This window comes from Panthera tigris, chromosome B3 (assembly GCF_018350195.1).
Source record: "Panthera tigris isolate Pti1 chromosome B3, P.tigris_Pti1_mat1.1, whole genome shotgun sequence".
NCBI lineage: Eukaryota > Metazoa > Chordata > Mammalia > Carnivora > Felidae > Panthera > Panthera tigris.
Genome location: NC_056665.1, coordinates 86426746 through 86447049, shown reverse-complemented (window position 1 = coordinate 86447049; position 20304 = coordinate 86426746). Strand labels below are relative to the sequence as shown.

Genomic DNA, 20304 nt, shown 5'->3' with positions numbered 1-20304 from the left:
GATTTTATGATATAACATTTGTGAGCTACACATAATTTGTTCATAAAAGATCTTGGAACATGAATTCTTTCCTACCTAGGTCACGTGAAGCCATTTTTCTTTGTGCTTTGTGGCAAAAAGCAACTATACATGAAAGAAGCAAGGATGGGCCGGCTCCTTCATTCTCAATTAATGTCCAGAAGGTAGTCTCTGAACTCCAGTCTCATATAATTAGAATGTATGTTGTGAGTGATTGATGCCTCAGTAAAACAAACACAGGGCCATATAACATTGCTATTCCTCCTACAATGGTATATACATACTGTTTAGGCCAGTGGTTCTCAACGTGGGAGGCATGGTGCCCTACTCTCCAGGGTCTCATTTGGCAATATATAGATACTATGACTGTCATGACTTGGGCAGGGGATGGGGAAGGGAAGCAAAAGGATTGTGCTACTGGCATCTAGTGGGTAGAAGCCAGGGATAATCCTTAACAACCTACAATTCACAGAACAGCCACCCACAGCAAAGAATTATTTACTCCAAAATGTCACTAGTGCCAAGGATGAGAAAACTTGACAGCTAAGTTAACCTTCAGGTATTCTGTGCAACTTTTGGCCTATGTAATTGTGAAACTCTGAATGCTAGGTCTGGAATGGCCTTGCCCGAGCTCTAAACAGAGACAACACACTCTGCCAAGACTCTCTTTTCCTCTGGCTTTCCCTCTGAGAATTGCTGTGTGACTCCAAATTAAGATGTCTAAAGTGAAGAACCATATTCCTTGCTCATCCTCGAAAGTATGTTGTTTACATAAATTACAAATGTTTAAAACAAATGTCCTTATTCTCATCTTATGAATTTTTAAAATCAGAATTTAGACATCACTTTACATTTGCATTGTTATTACTATCCATCACCTACGTAACCAGCCACAGCCATTTCTCACCCTAATAAAACTTTTGAAAGCACTTTGATTCAAAATAATGCAAGGCTCTGTCTTCTGGAATTGTTTGCGTGGAAAGGCAAAACTTCAAAAGCAAGAATGAAATCGCTAAAGCACTAAAAAAATCACAAAAGCACTAAAAATCAATGTAATGGAAAGCAGGGATGAGACTGGGGCACTTGCTACTGGCTAAGTCCTATAACACAGTGTCAGCACCCCTTGCTCCTGAACTCTGATGCTCCAGGCCACTCTCCTACATTAAACAATTCAGGTAACTGAAAGCACCAAAAAAGGATACACAAGACAAATGGAATACCACAAAGAACAGAACTTACTGTCCCAGTATTCATTCGTCATTTGATACTCTTTCTTCTTATATTTTATTCCATTTGAACCCTTCAAAATGTACTCTATCTTATGGCCTGAAAGTAACTTTTCCCAAGTGTACGGGACCTCTGAGCCAGTTTCTAATATGGGCCCCTCTTTATGTCAAGTACCTTGACTAATGTCACGGAGTTACTTCTTATGGGGGCAGACACTGAGAACTTATTTGTCTTTTATTAAGGTTCTCCAGTGCACATCCCTGATTCTTTTTTCTGTGAGACCCACACAAAACCCAATTAGAAATCCCCAAGCAGCCACGCTGATCTTGTTGAGTAACTGTGAGGAGGTGTGGGTCTTAGTTGAAAACATTTGTCCTACTCTGCTGACAAATGTTAGGTCAAAGACGACACTGAGGACTCTTGTCCTTACATGTTTTTGTTCCCTAATAGGCTTTATGATCACATTCTTTAAATGACAGCCAGAGTGTATTTTGGTACTGAAACTATTTTAAAGACACAATGTGGCAGCAGTATTCTGTGTACAAATAACAGGTCTGGCACTGCAGCCAAGAACAGTAACGGAATCTTCTTCCCTCTTACAGTCATCCTCACTGCCATTCTCAAAAAAAAAAAAAAAAAAAAAAGTCTCTTTTTTCTTTTTTTCCTCCCCTCCCCTCCACTCCCCCCCCCTTTTCCCTCCCTCCCACCCCCCTCTGTCTTTCTGTGGGACTCAGATTCCCTTGTTATTATTTTTGCTTTGAATGTCTCTGCCAGAGTAAAGTCTATATAATGGACAAAATATCTTAACCTATGACCCTATTTGGCTTTGCTCCCTCCTGGGGACATATCACAATCAACAAACGGACAGTTCTGGCATGCTTCGAGTCCAGTGTCTGGGGTGTGACCACCTGGGGTAGAATCCCAGCTCTGCCATTCCTTAGTTTGGGACAACTGAGACAGTCCTTTAACATCACTAAAGCTAGGAAGCCTCTTATGTAAAATAGGGCTCTTATGGGTATCCACCTGATGAGGTTGTCAAGGCAAAATGCACACAAACTCTGTCTCCTTTTGCCTGGCACACAAGAATCACTAATAATCTCTTTAATTGGCTAGTAAATTTTTAAAAATATTTTGAGAGTGATTGTCACTAAAAAAAAACAACACAGAACTCTTACTAATTCAACTTCTTAGTAGTAATGCATCGATGTGCTCTGGATAAACATTCACTGCTAATGCTAAGCCGTAACAGAAAAAGCCTGAGTTTTTCATATAAAACATCTGTTATTTCAATACTAAATAATCACAAAGACTTTGAAAGGTTACCAGTGATGTATTACTCAGGTCTACAGCTAATCTTTGAACTAATTTTTGAAATAGCCTCTCAATTTCTCCCACTGAAAAGACTGTACCCTCCCGCAATGAAATATTAAAAAATTCAAATTCGAAATTCAAAGCACTTGCATAACACCCCAGTGTTTAGTCTAGCTTGTCTTGCTTATACCACACCACACGCACTTAAATCTATAATGAACGTCTCCTGAAGCAGCATTTACCCAGAAGAAATACTACCCTGCGGCTGGTTCACCTACTTCCATTTTCATGTCGTAGTGCTGGCCGAGGACACTCTGTATGAGCTCTTTGATGGTCCGGTCGGAGGCCAGCTGGGCCTCAGACTGCAGTGAGGCGATGACCTCCTCAATGCACGTCGGGATCACTCGCACCTGCTGCGGGGCCTCCAGCGAATGGCTGGGCGCGATCCTCTCCCGCTGGCTTTTGGACACTGGCCGCGCGCCTTCCCGTGGCAGGCTGACGGAGCCCTCGCCCAAGGACGGGGTGCGACTCCTGGCTCTCCACAGCCGGCTGCACGCCTCTGCGTCGTCCTCCTGGCTGGAAATGGAGCTGCCCTTCCTCGGCTTGGCCAAGAGGGCCTCTGCGAGCGGAGCGGTCTCCCGTTTCGCGTCGCCCTCTCGGGCCGGGTGCAGGACGGGCTTGGAGGCCGTGGGCCGCGGGCTCCTTGGGCCCCGGCGCGGCCCGGGCCTCTCCCTGGGCGCGGGCGGCGGCATCAGGACCACCGGTCTGGACGTGCCGGCCCTGGAGGCGATGACCGGCGGCTTCTTCTGGGGCCGGTGCCGGAGGAACGCGGAGCTCCGCAAATAGAAGTCCTGGGGGCGAAACGGCCGGGTCTTCCCGGGAGTGGCCGCCTCGCTGGGGCCCCGGGGCCGCGCTGCGCCTCGGGGCGCCTGCTGTGGGAGGGCCGCAGCGGGGGTCGTAGGGCTTTTAGCTCGAGGGGACCCTGATGGCTTTGGGGGTCCAGCGCAGGAAGCGCTGCCCTTCTCCCCAGGACGCGCAGGGCCGGGGACCTGGAGGCCCAATACTGGGCCTTCATCCACAGCCGGCTTGGAGGCCAACTTCTGCTTGAATCGGAGAAAGTCCTTTTTAGTTTCCTGGCGAATCTTCTCAAGCTCTTTAAAGATGTATGATTCTTCTTTGTATTTCAATCCAAAATGCTTTGAAATTGCAGACATCTTGACTATCTGTCCTGTGAAATAACAATATATTGTATCATATATATATGTATATAGTATGACCCTATCGTATTACTATATATATATATATATATATATATATATATATAACAAAACTCACGTTGATATATGCAAGACCAGCTCAAAAACCCTCTCATGGTAGAATACTTGCTGTGCTCCAGAGGCACAAGTGGGCAGTATTAGTTTATATCATTTTAAATCCAACTATTGGCCTTTTCAAAGGAACCATGAAAAACCTTTAGAGCAGTTAACTTTTTTACAGTGGAATTTCTGAAATGCCTATTGGATTTATTTTAACAATTCTTTAGACTATAATATAATGTCCCAATTCCAGACAAGGGAGACAGGCATCTAAAGAAACCCTGCTAATAAAGAATAGAGGTCATCAACTGAGGCATGGATCTAGCCCACAAACATATTTTTCAATTGCGCCAAGTTTTTCAAAATTATTAATTTGTACCAACAATTTTAAGTTGAGAGATTTTCATATGAAATTCCAGATTTGCAGTTTGGAGTGAAGGGGTGGGGGGTAGGGAATGAAGACTCTGGCAGCGCAAGGTCCAAATCCCTACTCCTGAGGAAAGATGGCAGTTTCCTCTTCCTTCTCCAACTAACTGGTCCTGAGTGTCTCCATCCCATACCCAGCCCATTTCCCTCAATATGTCTCCTGAACTACAGTGAACTGTATGAAGGAAGAGAGGTGATCAGCCACAAGGTAGGCTGTAACAGGATCATGAAGCCTTGAATGCCAAGTGTTTGTACTTCTGTTGGCTACTGAAAACTATTCAAAAACTTTTAACAGAAAAGTGGCTTGACAGGATCTGTTGCTTGGGCAATATTGAGTGAGAGAAATAATAAAGGGAGAGAGGCAAATAAGAACCTGCACAGCTTGAGCATAAGGCCTGGCCTTGGTAGCTAGCAGCGTGAAAAGAGAGACATAACAAGGTAAAACTGATGGGATCTAGCGAATGAGAAGGAATGAATAGGAGCAATTAAAGATCCTTCCTAAAATAAGAACTTTGAATCATCTTGATGAAGTCTGGGTCATAGCCAAGTACACAATAAAGCTTCTGCTATTCAGTAACTTGTACACTTAAAGATGGTTAAGATGGTAAATTTTATGTTATGTGTATTTATTATCACAATTAAAAAAAAAAAACAACCCTGCTATTCAACAGGGCCAGTTCATGTATGATCATAAGTGGATTTTCAGATCCTGAGAGCTCTGAGGTCATTAACAAAAGCCAGGCTAACAAGAAGTGTAAACAGAAAAGGGCCCAACGACAGACTCTGGGGCACACGCATCTGTGGGAGGTGGGATGAGCAGAAGCAACAGAGAGCAAAATGGGGAGAACAAAGTTCACAGAAGCGAACAAGAGGAGAGTTTTAAGAAATAAGGGTAAAATACGAAATGATGAAATAATAATAATAATGAAAACAAAAGCAGAAAAAAATGAATTGAAAAAACTAATTTGTTTTAGTTAATTTGCCTAAGGCCAAGGCTCTTTGGGAAAAAAATACTAAAGCAGAAACATCTCTGGAATATCATCATTATTTGCAAATATGATTGTCTACCTGGAAGATCTAAACATCAAAGAACTATTTAGAATTACAATAGATTTCTGCAAGGCATTTAAACTTTTTTAAATTTTATACAAAACCCAATTAACTTCCTTTATACCAAAATGATTCATTCAAAAACATAGTGATAAAATTCCATTTGTGTTTTTTTTAAAGAGTATCTAGCAATGAACATAACAAGAAATGTACTGAAACTGCATGAATACATTTTTAAATTTTTACTAAAGGACACAGAAGAAGATTCTACTAAATAGACAGTTACTGTCCCTTGGTGAAAAAACCAAATATTATAATTATATCAGATCTTCCCAAAATACTGTATTGGTTTAATGCCATCATAATCAAAATCTAAAAATTATATTTTTGAAATCTGAAAAATAATTCTGGGTTCATTTGAAATAACAAACAGGATAGACAGGCAAAGTTTTGAAAAAGAGAAATGAGGGAGCACTTTTCTAACAAGACAATTAAAACTTATACAGATATAAGAATTAAAACTGAAATATGACTGCTAGAATCATCAAGTAGACTGAGCAAAAGAATTAAAAACACTATGAGTTATAGTGTAAAGACAGCATTAAATTGTCAAGAAAAGAGTTATTCAATGAACTGTGCTGAGGCAATTGGTTGATTATTGAGAGGGGGGGGATTATATCTCATTTTAAGCCATGTACCAAAATAAGATGGACTTAAGACTAAATGTAGAAAATATTTTATTATTTTACTTTGCATTTCTTTTTTTTTAATGTTTTTATTTATTTATTTTTCAGAGAGAGAAAGCACAAGCAGGGAAGGGGCAGAGAGAGAGAGGGAGGGAAAGAGAGAGAGAGAGAGAAAGAGAGAGAGAGAGAGAGAGAGAGAGAGAGAGAGAGAGAGGAGGGAGACACAGACTCCACAGTAGGCTCCAGGCTCTGGGCTGTCAGCACAGAGCCCGACGCAGGGCTTGAACTCACAAACTGTGAGATCATGATCTGAGCCCAAGTTGGCCTCTTAACTGAGCCACCCAGGTGCCCCTGCATTTCTTTGCTTATCATCTTATCCACCTTCTTGATTGGGCTTACATTAATTCATAAAAACATTATCTTTATAATTAGATTTCTTCATTTACCATGTATTATGGGCAATATGAACAAAACATCCTATCTAGCAAATATAGTCATGTTGCTTTTAATCTCTAATATCCACTGTTGATTCTCAATCAGAAGACCCTGTTACATGGCAGAGGGCTCACCTCATCAACAGGCTTTCTTTCTCTACCCGTCTCCACCAATGCCTAGACCTCGAACAGTTCAGCTCTATCCATAACCCGATTTCACATTAAAAAATGAAAATAGGGGCATCTGGGTGGCTCGGTCAATTAAGTGTCCAGCTCTTGATTTCAGCTCAGATCATGATCCCACAGTTTGTGAGATCCGCCCCACGGACCTGTCAGTGCGGTGCCTGCTTGGGATTCTCCCTCTCTCTTTTTCTCTCAAAATAAATCAATAAACTTTTAAATTTTTTTAAAAGAAAGAAAAAGTGAAAATAATATGCTGTTGCCTCTTTCCTGTCCTATAGTATATGAATATTAGAAATGATTTCTAAAACCCTTAAGGAAGTTTCTCTTTTTAAAAAATGCTGCATAATCCTCCTCATAGTGTTTTGGCTATTATTGTTTGCACAGGTGGTAATATGCTCACACTGACACCATCTGCATTTCTTCCTACAAAAGACTGAAAGGCAGTAACTAGAAGAGAGTACAGAACAGAAGCACATTAATACCTGATGAGAATCTGACTTGACTCTCCCAATGCACTTCCCTTTTGTTTCTTAGTTCCTGTTTTGTATTCCCTTCCCAACTTCTCTCAGGCCCTTGGTTTACTATTGAAGTTTATCAAGTGTTCATTGTTTAACATTTCTCAGTACATTTCCTTGAATTCTTCATAGGAAAGTTGCTCTTCAAGTGTAAAAATAAACCAATAGGATATAGAACTTCTAATTTGACAGTAACTTCTATTGTATTTTCAAGGTAGGTGGTATCGCAATGCTAAATGGGCCAGTCCATCAAAACTTGATGCCTTTCTTCTTCTCACCCACCCCTCAACATTACAAAATATGTGAAATAACTTTTAAACATCCAATCTCATGGGAAAATAACAGGTTCTCTTTTTCTTGGTAAGCAATTTATTGAAAGAAAGAGACTAGTTCTGGTTTGGAGATTCTCAAGGAAAAATAATGTAGCTGTCCCCAAAAACCAAAGTATTAATTTACATACGGTGTCAAGCCTGCTGCTCACAATCCAGGTTAAATTTACCTTACATTTTAAGATGGACAGAACGTGCTTGAAATCTTTGCAACCTGAGCAGTAATTTTACTCTCTGTTTCTTTCCCAATTATTGGAGATCTGAGCCTTTTTCTTCTTCCTCTCCCAGGAGGTTCAATGAGGGAGTCAGAAAGACCAAGAGCCAGCCTTTTTTCCTCAACCAAAGGTATGATCAGACATGAGAAAGCTCTCCAGCCAAAAATGGCTAAAGGCCCAAAGAGAGCTAACTAGTGAATTCTCTAGACTCTGGGACAGGTTGCTATCCAATTCTTGCAGGTATGGCCATTCCTCCGATCTGAACAGAAGATCCATACTCTGCTCTAGACTTCAAATAAGGTAGAAATAAACAGAGAAGACCACCAGATAACTTGGTTCTAAGCTACATGGAACCACCTCACACAGGGAAAGGAATCCTTCATATGTTAGACCTAGTTCATCAGATTATTATATTGAGATTAGAGCCAAAGCACCAGCTGCTTATGCGGAGCCTTGACCTCTTCTACATATGGTCATGGATACATCAGTGGGAGGAGTGACACATTAAGGACAAGATTTAGGTTCTCTTGGGTCCATGGCCAAATATCACAATTCACTTCCTAAATTTCATATCAATATCAACTTCCAATGCACAACATTAGAGTTCCAAAAGAAACATCTAAGTCCAAGGATAGTCTATCACATCTGGTAAAATCTTCACATTGCAAGGAAAATAAAAATATTCTGAAAACAATTATTTGATTTTGAAGTTTCAGTGGTAGAAGTGAGATCTGTTTATGCATTGATTATAATTTATGAAAAAGCTTAATAGAACATATACAATTATTTTAACAAATTTGCTAAGAAAATAAGATAATGGTATTTTTTCTATTTTTGAAACTTTCTATAATATTTGTTTTGCTGCCCTGAATCTTAATAATATCAATAATGGTAACTCACACTTATATTGTGCTGGTTAAAAATGATACAGGAAATAGAGACAAGCTCACAAAAAGCTTTTTTTCTAAACTATTCAGAAGCCTATAGAAATTTCAATGTCTCTAAAAAACTTACTCTACTGTTATAACTAGTACCTAGAATATGCCCATAACCTTTGTGATATACATATATACACACAAACATAAATACAGAACAGGCAATGGAGCAACAAAACATTCTCCCTGCCTTTTTCTTCTCCCATGTTCTGTCTTTCTTTCCTGAACTTCCTTCATCAAATTTGCTTAAATAGCCAAAATAGGAAAACAAAAGAGTTGTATTATTATCATAATGCTTTTGACATATGAAATGTTGCATGGTCTCAATTTCAAAAGCAATTTATTGGAGTTCCACATCTACATCCACAGAAAATCCCCTACTAATAACAGAGTTGATAAACTCTGGGGAAAATATAAAAAACAAGTACCTGAGGATTCTTAGAAGTAAACAAAAGTAGGACTGGGGAACAGAGTAGAAATTTGTGGAAACACTGGCCTAGAGGTAAGTTTCCAAGTTTATTGTGGCCTTTCCCTAAATGCCATCCATACTGTAAAATGGCATAGTGCAGGTGGCAAAAACTTTGATAGAAAGCCCTTCATCATTATGGCCAGAAGAATCAGAGAAAAGAGCCCTGGCAACAACCACCACTGAAGGGAAAGGGAAAAAAAATCCCAAAGGAGAGAAAGCCAGAGAAGATAATCCCCTAATTCTGTGTCTAAACCCCATCCAAGTCTAGACTGACCTCTGAACTGTGCATATGTGGAACAAACTCAAAGCAACACAACAAAGGCTTAAAGAGCTGAAGTGAGATTTAGCTGAACTTAACTTCCAATCACAAAGAGTAAGATAGAGCTTACAGTGAGTGCAACCTGGTGAATTGCCTGCCAAATGAAAAACATCAACATTCTTCAAAGGCATAAAACAGAACCCAGAATCCCACACAATAAAATATTAACAATACCCAGGATATAATTTAAAAAGTCCTCGGCATAAAAAGATCCAGGAAAATGTGACTCATTCTCAAGGGCACAGATGTTAGTCCAGAGATGACACAGAAGTTGAAATTATTAAATGAGGACTTTAAGGCAAATATTATAACTATGCTCAGTGAAGTAAAGGGAGGTATACTAAAGATGAATAAAAAGACAGAAAATCTTAGAAATGAAAATAAATAGAAATTTTATCTCTGAAAAATATAATTCTTTCAATAAAAATTTGGCTAACAAAATGGAGATGTCAGTGAATTGCAAGATAAATCAACAGAAATTATCCAGCATTTAAAAGAGAAAGAAAAAAGCTGGGGGAAGTGTCATGGGGAACAGCCTTAGAGCCTTGTGAAGCAGTATCACCAGCTATAACATATAGGTAAGCAGTATCACAAAAGGAGAGGGGAAAATGGGATGGAAAAATACCAAAAGAAATAATGTCTTGGGGCGCCTGCGTGACTTAGTCAGTTAAGCGTCCTACTTCAGCTCAGGTCATGATCTCCCAGTTTGTGACTTCCAGCCCCGCGTTGGACTCTGTGCTGACAGCTCAGAGCCTGGAGCCTGCTTCGGATTCTGTGTCTCCCTCTCTCTCTGCCCCTCCCCCACTTGTGCTCTGTCTCTCTCCCTGTCTATCTCAAAAATAAATAAAACATTTAAAACTGTAAAAAAGAAGAAGAAAAAGAAGAAGAAGAAATAATGTCTCAAATATGAAGAGATATATAAATTTATGGAATCATGAAACTCAGCACATTCCAAGCAAGATAGAACCAAAGAAAACCTAAGCTACTGGAAATCAAAGACGAAAATAAAATACTGAGAGCCTACAGAGAAAAACATTGTTTATAGGGAAACAATTCAAATGACCATAAACTTCCCATCAAAAACCACTGAAACTGGGCACCTGGGTGGCTTAGTGGGTTGAACATCCATCTCTTGATATAAGCTCAGGTTATGATCCCAGGGTCGTGGATCCTCACTGAGCGTGGAGACTGCTTGGGATTCTCTCTCTCCCCCTGCCCTTCTCCCATGCTTGCGCGCTCTCTCTCTCTCTCTCTCTCTCTCTCTCTCTCTTTATATATATATACATATATATATATATATGTATATATATATGTGTATATATATATATATATATATATAATTTAAAAAAATTTAAAGGCAAAAAACAAAGAAACCAAAATAGTGAAAAAAGATTTATAATGCTAAAACAAAACAAAGAACTGTCAACACCAGATTATATATCTAGCAAGCATATTCTTTAAAAAATGAAGGCAAACTAGGGCACATGGGTGGCTCAGGCATCTGATTTTGGCTCAGGTCATATTCTCACAGTTTGTGAGTTCAAGCCCCGCATCAGGCTCTCTGGTGTCAGCACAGAGCCTGCTTCAGATCCTCTGTCTCCCTCTCTCTCTCTGCCCCTCCCCCACTCACTCTCTCTTTCTCAAAAATAAACATTTTTTTAAAAATGAAGGCAAATTGGGGCGCCTGGGTGGCTCGGTCGGTTAAGCGTCCGACTTCGGCTCAGGTCATGATCTCACAGTCCGTGAGTTCGAGCCCCGCGTCGGGCTCTGTGCTGACAGCTCAGAGCCTGGAGCCTGTTTCAGATTCTGTGTCTCCCTCTCTCTCTGCCCCTCCCCTGCTCATGCTCTGTCTCTCTCTGTCTCAAAAATAAATAAACGTTAAAAAAAATTTTTTTTTTAAATAAAAAAAAATGAAGGCAAATTGAAGACATAATCAGATACAAGAAAACTAAAAGAATTACTTACCAGCAGACTATAAGAAATGCTAAAGAAATTTCTTCAGACTGATGGGAAATTGTACAAGAGGAGAATCTGAATCTTCAGGACTGAATGAAGGTCAGAACTGGCAAATATCTGGGTAAGTTTAAAAGGCCATTTTTTTAGTCTTTTTTTTTATTTAATTGTATGAAAATCCCATGGTATTGTTGGGGGGTTTGAATCTAGATGTAAAACATATAACAAGAACCAAAAAGACTAGGATGGGGTAGGTAAGGTAACTATGTTTGTAAGGGTTCTGCCTTTTATGTGAACTAGTTCAGTATTAACTCTAGACTGTTAAATGTTAAGAATGTATATTGTAATTCTTGGAGAAATAGTTTTTTAAAATAATGCAAAGAAATGTAATGAAAAAGTCAATAGACAGTAAAATAGAATACAAAAATTATTATTAAATCTTAGAAAATATTTTAGACTAAATAATAGTGAAAATACAACATCAAAATGTATCAGGGGCAGCTAAAGTAGTGATCAAAAGGAAAAGTACAGCTTAAATGCTTAAATCAAAAAGAAGAAAGGTCTAAAATTAATAACCTAAGGTCCTACATTTAGAATCTAGAAAAAGAGGAGTAAAGTATATCCAAAATAAATAGAAGAATGTAAGTATAAGGACATAAATCAGAAAAATACTTGAGAAAATTAACAAAACCAAGAGCTGGTTCTTTAATAACATCAACAAAATTCTGAAAACCCCTACCTAAACTGTTTAAGAATACATGAGAGAGAACAAAATCACCAATATCAAAAATAGAAAAGGGCTTTTCACTACAGGTCCTAAAGATAATAAGAAAATATGATAAACAACTTTATATCAACAAATTCAACGACTTAGATAAAATGATCAAATCCTTGAAAATTTCAATTTACCAAAATTAGCATAAGAAACAGAAAATCTTAATATTACTATATGAAATAAACTTATTCATTACCAAAAATCTTACCACAAATAAACCTCCAGGCACAGATGGTTCTCTCAAACACTCAAGAAAGAAACAACAGAAATATTTTCAGAAAACAGAGGATGATGGAACTTATTTTCTGAGACTTACATAACCATAATACCAAACCTCACAAAAGCATTTATTAAAAGGAAAGTTATGTCACCAATATCCCTCATGAATATAGACACAAAAATCTTTAATAAAATATTAGCACATCATACCAAAAAATATATTTTTAAGTATAATATATTCTGATCATATAGTTTATCCCAAGGTTGAAAAATTGATTTAACATTTGGCAATCAATATAGTTCACAGTATTAACAGGAAATGGAAGAAAAGAAAATATATGATCATTTCAATAGGTAGAGGAAAATTATTTGACAAAATCCAATACTCATGCATGATAGTAATAAAGAAATAACTCTGGGCAAATATACTTCATAGGGAACACCTTCTGTCTGATTAAGAGAATTTACAAAAACCTTACAGCTTAACATTATATTTTTCCTTTCCTACCGAAATTGAAAAGTAGGCAATAGTGCCTCAACTCTGACCACATCTATTCAACATTATGCTGGAGGTCCTAGCCATTGCAATATGGCGAGGAAAAGAAATTAAAGGAATCGATTAGAAAGGAAAAACAGTTCCTATTTGCAGATGACGTGATTTTTAGGTCAAAAATCCCAAAGAATCTACAAAATGATTACTACTGCTAATGAGTGACTTATCAAGATTGTAAAATATGTTAACATACAAAATCAACTGTATTTTAATATGCCAACATCAAACAATGGGAAAATAATTTCCAAAAAGATATAAAATACTTGAGAATTAATCTAACAAAAGATGTCCAAAATCTCTACACTGAACTTTACAAAACATTGCTAAGAGAAATTAAAGACCTACATAAAACTCCAAACCATGTTTGTTAACTAGAAGACTCAACATTGTTTAAATGGCAATTCTCCCCAAATAGATGTATAGATTCTATGCAATCTGAATCAAAATTCCAGCAGACCTTTTTTTATAGAATAGCAAGCTGATTCTAAAATGCATGTACAAATTCAAATAACTTTAAGTGGTTAAAATGATATTTAAAAAAACTGGAGGACCTACACTACCCAATCTCAAAACTTACTATAAAGTACAGTAATCAAGGCAAAGGTCCTAGCAAACCATCATGCTGCATAAAGGAAGCCAGACACAAAACAGTATATCTTGTATGCTTCCATTTATATAAAATTCTAGAAAATGCAACTTATTCTGTGGTGTCACATAGTAGACCAGTAGTTGGTTGGGCGATGTAGGTGCAGCTGAGAACAGGGGTGGATACCAAAGGGAGCAGAGGAATGAAAAGATTCAGTTATAAGGAATTTAAGTTCAAATTTGGAAAAAAAAAAAAAAAGGTTTGGTAATCTTGATTGCAGTAATTGTTTCAGAGGTTATACACATCTGTCAAACTGTGCACCTGTACACTACACTGCAATACATTATACTACTATCTGTACATTCTGTGCAGTTTAGGAAATATAAATTATACCTTTATAAAGCTGTAAATAGGAAAAACCAATTTACTGAACTCTTACATTTGAATGTTGAATAATTAAAAGAACTATTGAACTCCTTTAAACTCCTGCTGTGGCAGTCAGCATAGTTTCACTGTGGATCTGTGGCCTTAGATGCTAGATAATCCTTGCATTAAGCCTACAGTGTCCCACAGCCCACCAGAGTTTTTGGGTCACACTCAAGAAACAGCTTACTATTCCCAAATGAGACGCGTTGACATCAGTGGGGGGGGTTCACCTAATGGTGCTTAAGGTTTGTCCAAAACAACCAGCCCTTGTCAAGGGACATAGGAAAGGTCAGGGTGTTGGAAATTAAATTCCTTCCACTGTGACCTTACTCCCTCCCCACAGTCCCTGATTCCTCCCTGTCTTCTGCCTTCCTCACTCCTTTTCCTTTCCCTACAGCCCGGCCGTCACTATCTTTCCCTTCCACCAGGTTTTCACCCTTCCCGACAGCACCCCAACCCCTATTCCTGCCCCAATCCCTTCTTCTACACCAGCTTTATTTTCTACCCTGATATTCTCAGAGATTAGTTTGGATTAAAGAGGCGGAAGGGGACACGATAGCTCCGCCCAAAAATCGCAGCCTCTACTTCCCAGAGTCCCAGAGTAAGTCACCCGAGCCAGGTCCACCTCTCACCGGCCGGTGAGGACGCCCCTGCTCCCCTGCAGGTGGCGAGAAGTTTGGCACTGCCGCGGTGTATCCAACCGGCCTTCCTGGGGCGGAGCAGCCGGGTGGGCTCCGATAGCCCCTACGGAAAGGGAGACCGCGCTCCGTTGCTCGGCAACAATCCGCGCGTCCTACTCGGTACCGCAGCCCAGGAGCAAGGAAGACTCTTGTGGATCCCTCCGCGCTACCCGTCCCAGCCCGCGCGTTTCTGCCTAGCAGAAGCAGCTGCAAGAGCGCGGTTGGGCTCGAAGCCCTAACCCCACACTGAACGATCTTTGTTTTCCCGTGCGTGAAGTGGCTGGTCCCAAAGACCCTCCTGGACTGGAGTTTCCCACATCGCCAGTTTTGCCCAATTTAACCAACTGCTTATTTGGCAGTCATGTACATTTAAACCAATAATGAATGCTGAACCGGGAAACTTAAAACTTTTTTTTTTTTTTTTTTTTTTTTTTTTTTTGCTATACTTTTAAACTGTATGCCTGCACTAAATGCCAATTAAGAGTACATTTCAGGGGTATTTCCCATGCCTTGCACCTAGAGCACAACTCATAAAAAGAATCTTGAAATCAAAGGCATGAGATTCAGAATTCTGGAGAGTTCCTACTAAAATCCTGGATTCAGCATATTCAGTTTCTGATGTCCAAGATAAGAAAGGTCATAAGCAGTAGTTGGCATTATCTATTAAAGTTGAATATATCCATACTCTATGGCCCAGCAATCCCACTCCCAATAGAAATGCATGTGAACAGGCACCAAGAAACATGTACACTAATATTCATAGCAGTTTCATTCATAATAGCTTAAAACCGGTATGGATCCAAATGTCCATGAAAAGTAGTGCACATAAAAGGGTGCCTGGGTGGTTCAGCCAGTTAAGCCTCTGACTCTTGATTTCTGCTTAGGTCATGATCTCATGGTTGGTGAGATTGTGCCCTGTGCTGATGGTGCAGAGCCTGCTTGGGGTTTTCTCTCTCTCCCTCTCTCTCTCTCAAAATAAATAAATTCTTAAAAACTTTTTAAAAGTAGAGTGCTGGGGCGCCTGGGTGGCTCAGTTGGTTGAGCGGCCGGCTTCGGCTCAGGTCATGATCTCACGGTCAGTGAGTTGGAGCCCCGCTTCGGGCTCTGTGCTGACAGCTCAGAGCCTGCTTCCGATTCTGTGTCTCCCTCTCTCTCTGACCCTCCCCCGTTCATGCTCTGTCTCTCTCTGTCTCAAAAACAAATAAACGTTAAAAAAAAAAGTAGAGTGCATAAATTAATTGTGCTATATTCATAAAATGCAGTACTAAACATTAAGGGTGTGAACAACCTTCATGTGTGGGAAACAACATAGATCAATCTCTGTGAGCTAAGAGGCCAAACACAAGGAGTACACACTGTACAATTCCATACATATAATATTTAAAAACCAAGACAGCAAAACTATAGTGCTGATGGATGCATGCTCAGCTGATGTGTTACAAAGAAATACAAAAAAAAGTAATAACCATAAAAGCCAAAATAGTAGTCAACTTGGTAGTGAGGAAGGTGATGGTGTTTAAGCGGACACTTACAAGGAGGAGTCCTGAGGTGCTAGCACTGTTCTGTATTTTAACCTTGTTGACGGCTGCTGGAGTTTTCTCTGTGATAAACCACTATTTTCTGTTTTATTTATTTTCTTGTGTTATATTTCACCATTGTTCAAAGGAGCCCAAAGAGAAACCAATTAAATGCCATCATGTAAATGAAAGTGCTTTGCTCAGTGCCTGGTACTTAATGGCCCTCAAACGTTTATTTTGTATTTCTCTACTTTCTACCAATGTCTATCCTTCCAAATACTCTGGCAACCAATAAATGAGATGAGGAAAGTGGCAGATAGAATCATCTGGAAGTCCTGTATGATATTGATGCTTCCCAGAAATTCAAGAGAAAAGAATGCTCTGCTGCACAATCCCCTGGTGCTGGGCCTCGGAGCAGCCCTGCTGTGGAGACAGGTGTACTCAGCTATCCTCAGGCCTCCCTGAGGCAAGCCCCCACTAGAGGCACACAGAGCCAGGTAGGGACCCCAGCCTTGCTAACTGCGCCAGTTACTATGCTCCCCGAGTTTCTGCAACCTGCTCTGTCAAATGGAGATGATAATCTAACCTGGAAGGTTTGTTGCCTTACTCCCCAACATAAGGAATTCAAAATGGCTGCTGAGTGCCCACAGGATGAGAAGCATCCCACAGTAGATCTTTCTCTGTAGATCTCTGTAGATCTCTCTGTAGTCGCCTGAAGTTTCATTGCACCCACCACTGCCTTGTGGATACTTCCTGAGGGCAGCTTCACCCTAAGTGTACAAGTAACCTTGTTGTCTAAAGGACAATAAGAACATTATTTTTGTGCTAATTAAGATAATAAGCAAATAACGAAAGTGCTTAGTGCAAATTGTTCTTGGTGCCATCCTGGATGCTGCATAAAAATAACATATAGGCCATGTTCCTAAAATGGAAAAAATTTTAAATTAATGTAGCCCTGAAATGTGACTACCATATGGTCAGGAAGCAATTTAAATGAATGAATGGAAATAAATATTGTTCATTAATACTTTTTATAATACAAAATGGTAGCTAACCATTCAGATATCCATGTTATAGGATAATACAATCCATGAGCTAGATGCTATTAGCTTCATTTTATAGATAAGGTACTGATGTTCAGAGAGATTAGGGATTTGCCTTGGGTCCCATAGCTAGTAATCAGTTCTGTGCTAGGAACTCTATTCAAGGAAAGAAAGAAAGAAAGAAAGAAAGAAAGAAAGAAAGAAAGAAAGAAAGAAAGAAAGAAAGAAAGAAAGAAAGAAAGAAAGAAAGAAAGAGAAAGAAAGAAAGAGGGAGGGAGGAAGGGAGGAAGGAAGAAAGAAAAGAGAGAGGGAGGAAGGAAGGAAGGAAGGAAGGAAGGAAGGAAGGGAGGAAGGGGAGAGGAGAGGGAGGGAGGAAGGGAGGAAAGAAGAATGGGGGAGGAAGGAGGAATGGAAAGAAAAAGGAAGAAGAGGAGGAGAAGGAATAATAGTTACTGATCTAAAGGCATTTCAAATTTATTGTTGATATTGTAATGCCTCCATATGAAAATGTTAATACTTTGGGTCCTATCTTCTAGAAAAGGGCATTAGACTCAAAGAGTAGCATAAAATTACTTAAACAATCATTGAAACACTATAATTTCAGGGGTGCCTGGGTGGCTCAGTCGGTTGAGCATTTGACTTCAGCTGAAGTCATGATTTCACGGTTCGTGAGTTCAAGCCCCACATCGGGCTCCACACTGACAGCTCAGAGACTGGAGCCTGCTTCAGATTCTGTGCTCTTCTTTCTCTCTCTGCCCCTTCTTACTTCTCTCTCTCTCTCTCTCTCTCTCTCTCTTTCTCTCTCAAAAATAAATAAACATTAAGGAAAGAAAAGAAAAAAAGAAACACTATGATTTCATCTAGTTTTTGTCACTCTCAAACCACCACCCTATCAGTCCTCTTGTCATCTACTTTTGGAGCCTCCTATTGGATTCACTGCATAGCAAGCAAAGGATGATCCAAAGATTCAGCTTCTATACTTCCAAAGTATCCTCACAGAATAAATTCCAAACAAAGTTCTCCAAAGATAATTCAAGTTCCCTCCTAATTAGGGCCTGCCCAAAAGTCTTTTTGGAAAATGAATAATTAAAATTATATCTTGACTTTGTATTATGTATCAAAATAAATTCCAATTGGATGCAAGATTTTGTTATATGTAAGAATAACAGGTGTACATAAGACTTATAAGCATTAAACCATAAAAGGTAAAAACTCTAATTAAAATATTGGTAGATTTTTTAAAGCATCTATTCATTGAACATAAACAAAATTAGGGATGCCTGAGTGGCTCAGTTGATTAAGTGTCCAACTGTTGGTTTTGGCTCAGGTCATGATCTCATGGTCTGTGAGTTCCAGCCCCCCATCTGGCTCTGTACTGACAGTGCAGAGCCTGCTTGGGATTCTCTCTCTCCCTCTCTCTCTGTCCTTCCCCTGCTCATTCTCTCTTTCTCTCAAAATAAATAAATAAACTTTAAAATTTTTTAATAAAAAATAAAGATATTAAACAAAACTATAATGCAAATGAAAACCTAGTGAAAAACTCATTTATGACAATGGATCAATATTCTTCTTATGAGAAATAGAAAAGTACTCAAAATTTTAAACTGGCTAATAGAGGTGTGGAAAGGCAGTTCCTAAAAGAAGACATACTTATGGCTAATAGAAATATGAAAATACTCAACTTCGGTAGTAATTCAATAGTAATTTACATTCAGAAGTGTAAATCAAAATAACAGTATGCAGGGGCACCTGGGTGGCTCAGTCGGTTAAGCGTCCAGCTTTGACTCAGGTCATGATCTCACGGTTTGTGAGTTCGAGCCCCACGTCGGGCTCTGTTCTGACAGCTCAGAGCCTGGAGCCTGCTTCAGATTCTGTGTTTCATTCTCTCTCTGCCCCTACTCCACTTGTGTTCTGTCTCTCTCTGTCTCTCAAAAATAAACAAATGTAAAAAAAAAAAAATAACAGTATGCAATTTTTGCCAATCAAATTACCAGGTTAGTCATAGAGTTCCTGCATGGGACTGAGAGAATAGTATCACTCAGATTTCTGTTGCCATTTTGCTGGATGTCATTTGCTAGATGCCCATCATTCCTGCACCATTGCTCCCACATTGACCAAACCCAATCAGAAGCCCAAAGACAAGGAAAACTGGATGACATGTGCAGAAAACAAAGGCAGGGGATAGAGTAGAAGAGAGAGCTTGGGAGAAAAACAGAGAATAACCAACAAAGTCTATTACCCAAAGTTGCCTGTACTGCTTCAATCCACAGACACTAATGCAGTGAGACAGCTTTCCCTTGTCCTAAGGTCCTCCCTTGGCATTGCTTACCCCCAGCCTTCTCCTCACACCCTGCTCACCCTACTTTACCCTTGGTGATCTACTCAACATATGCTAGGCCTCCCTCCAGACCCTGAACTCTGCCATGATTCTGACATCTGAGCTTATGGAGTTCAGAAAGGGCCTGTGGGAAGTCAGCCACCACCCTTCCCTGTGGTGTCTCAAAAGTCTGGCGCCAGGCCTGATCTCAGGGTTTTTAAGGTAAGATAAAAATAGCAAGCACTGAGCAGAAAGAAAACTGTGAGTGAAACTATCCATTTGAAAAGAAACGATACAAATAACACTAATAAGCCTAGTCCAAAGCAGGTGTACCTGGCTGAGAATTAAGGATTTCTTTTGCTAGGACACAGTGGTTGGTATTTAGCATTCCAATTACCCTTTACACTTCCAAAGGGCTTTGCTTAGGTGTTCTTCAAGTATGGTAATGCACTAGAGAGTTTGCTGAGTTTGAGGTCAAAACCATTCCTTTTCTAAAGGTAGGTATGTAAGACTGTTGGATGTGCTTTGTAGCCTAAACATTGAGCTTAGAGAACCAATGCCTGGTTTATGCTTAGAAAAACTAACAGCTCTCCTTAAGTAAGCTGTAAAAACAGAAGCTGCATTTAGCCAGAAATTGCTCAAAGCCTGAGATTTCTGTGTACCAGCCCACTTCTGAATGCACCTCTCCCAGTACCAGGCCAAAAAACTTAATAAGCTTTGAAGATGTGCTATTTTTCTGTTCTTCGGTGAAGGAAATAATTTATTTTATCCACCTAGTTCTGATTACTAAATGAAACAGAAT

The 20304-nt window shown here is 39.5% G+C and overlaps 1 protein-coding gene across 5 annotated transcripts in view; it reads right to left on the bottom strand.

Moving 5' to 3' along the window:
• TTC6 (tetratricopeptide repeat domain 6) overlaps positions 1 to 14701 on the bottom strand; it is a 198148-nt gene extending 183447 nt beyond the window's left edge. For 3 of the 5 annotated variants that reach the window (XM_042989587.1, XM_042989589.1, XM_042989591.1), the window contains exons 1-2: positions 14578 to 14701; positions 2835 to 3784 (exon numbers count right to left, since the gene is read on the bottom strand). In XM_042989587.1, the coding sequence (XP_042845521.1) occupies positions 2835 to 3770 (936 nt within the window). In that variant the 5' untranslated portion in view covers positions 3771 to 3784; positions 14578 to 14701. Of the gene's footprint in view, positions 1 to 2834; positions 3785 to 14555 lie in introns of all 5 variants that reach the window. The other 2 variants (XM_042989590.1, XM_042989588.1) reach the window with 2 other exon arrangements.
• Between the last annotated feature and the right edge of the window lie 5603 nt (positions 14702 to 20304).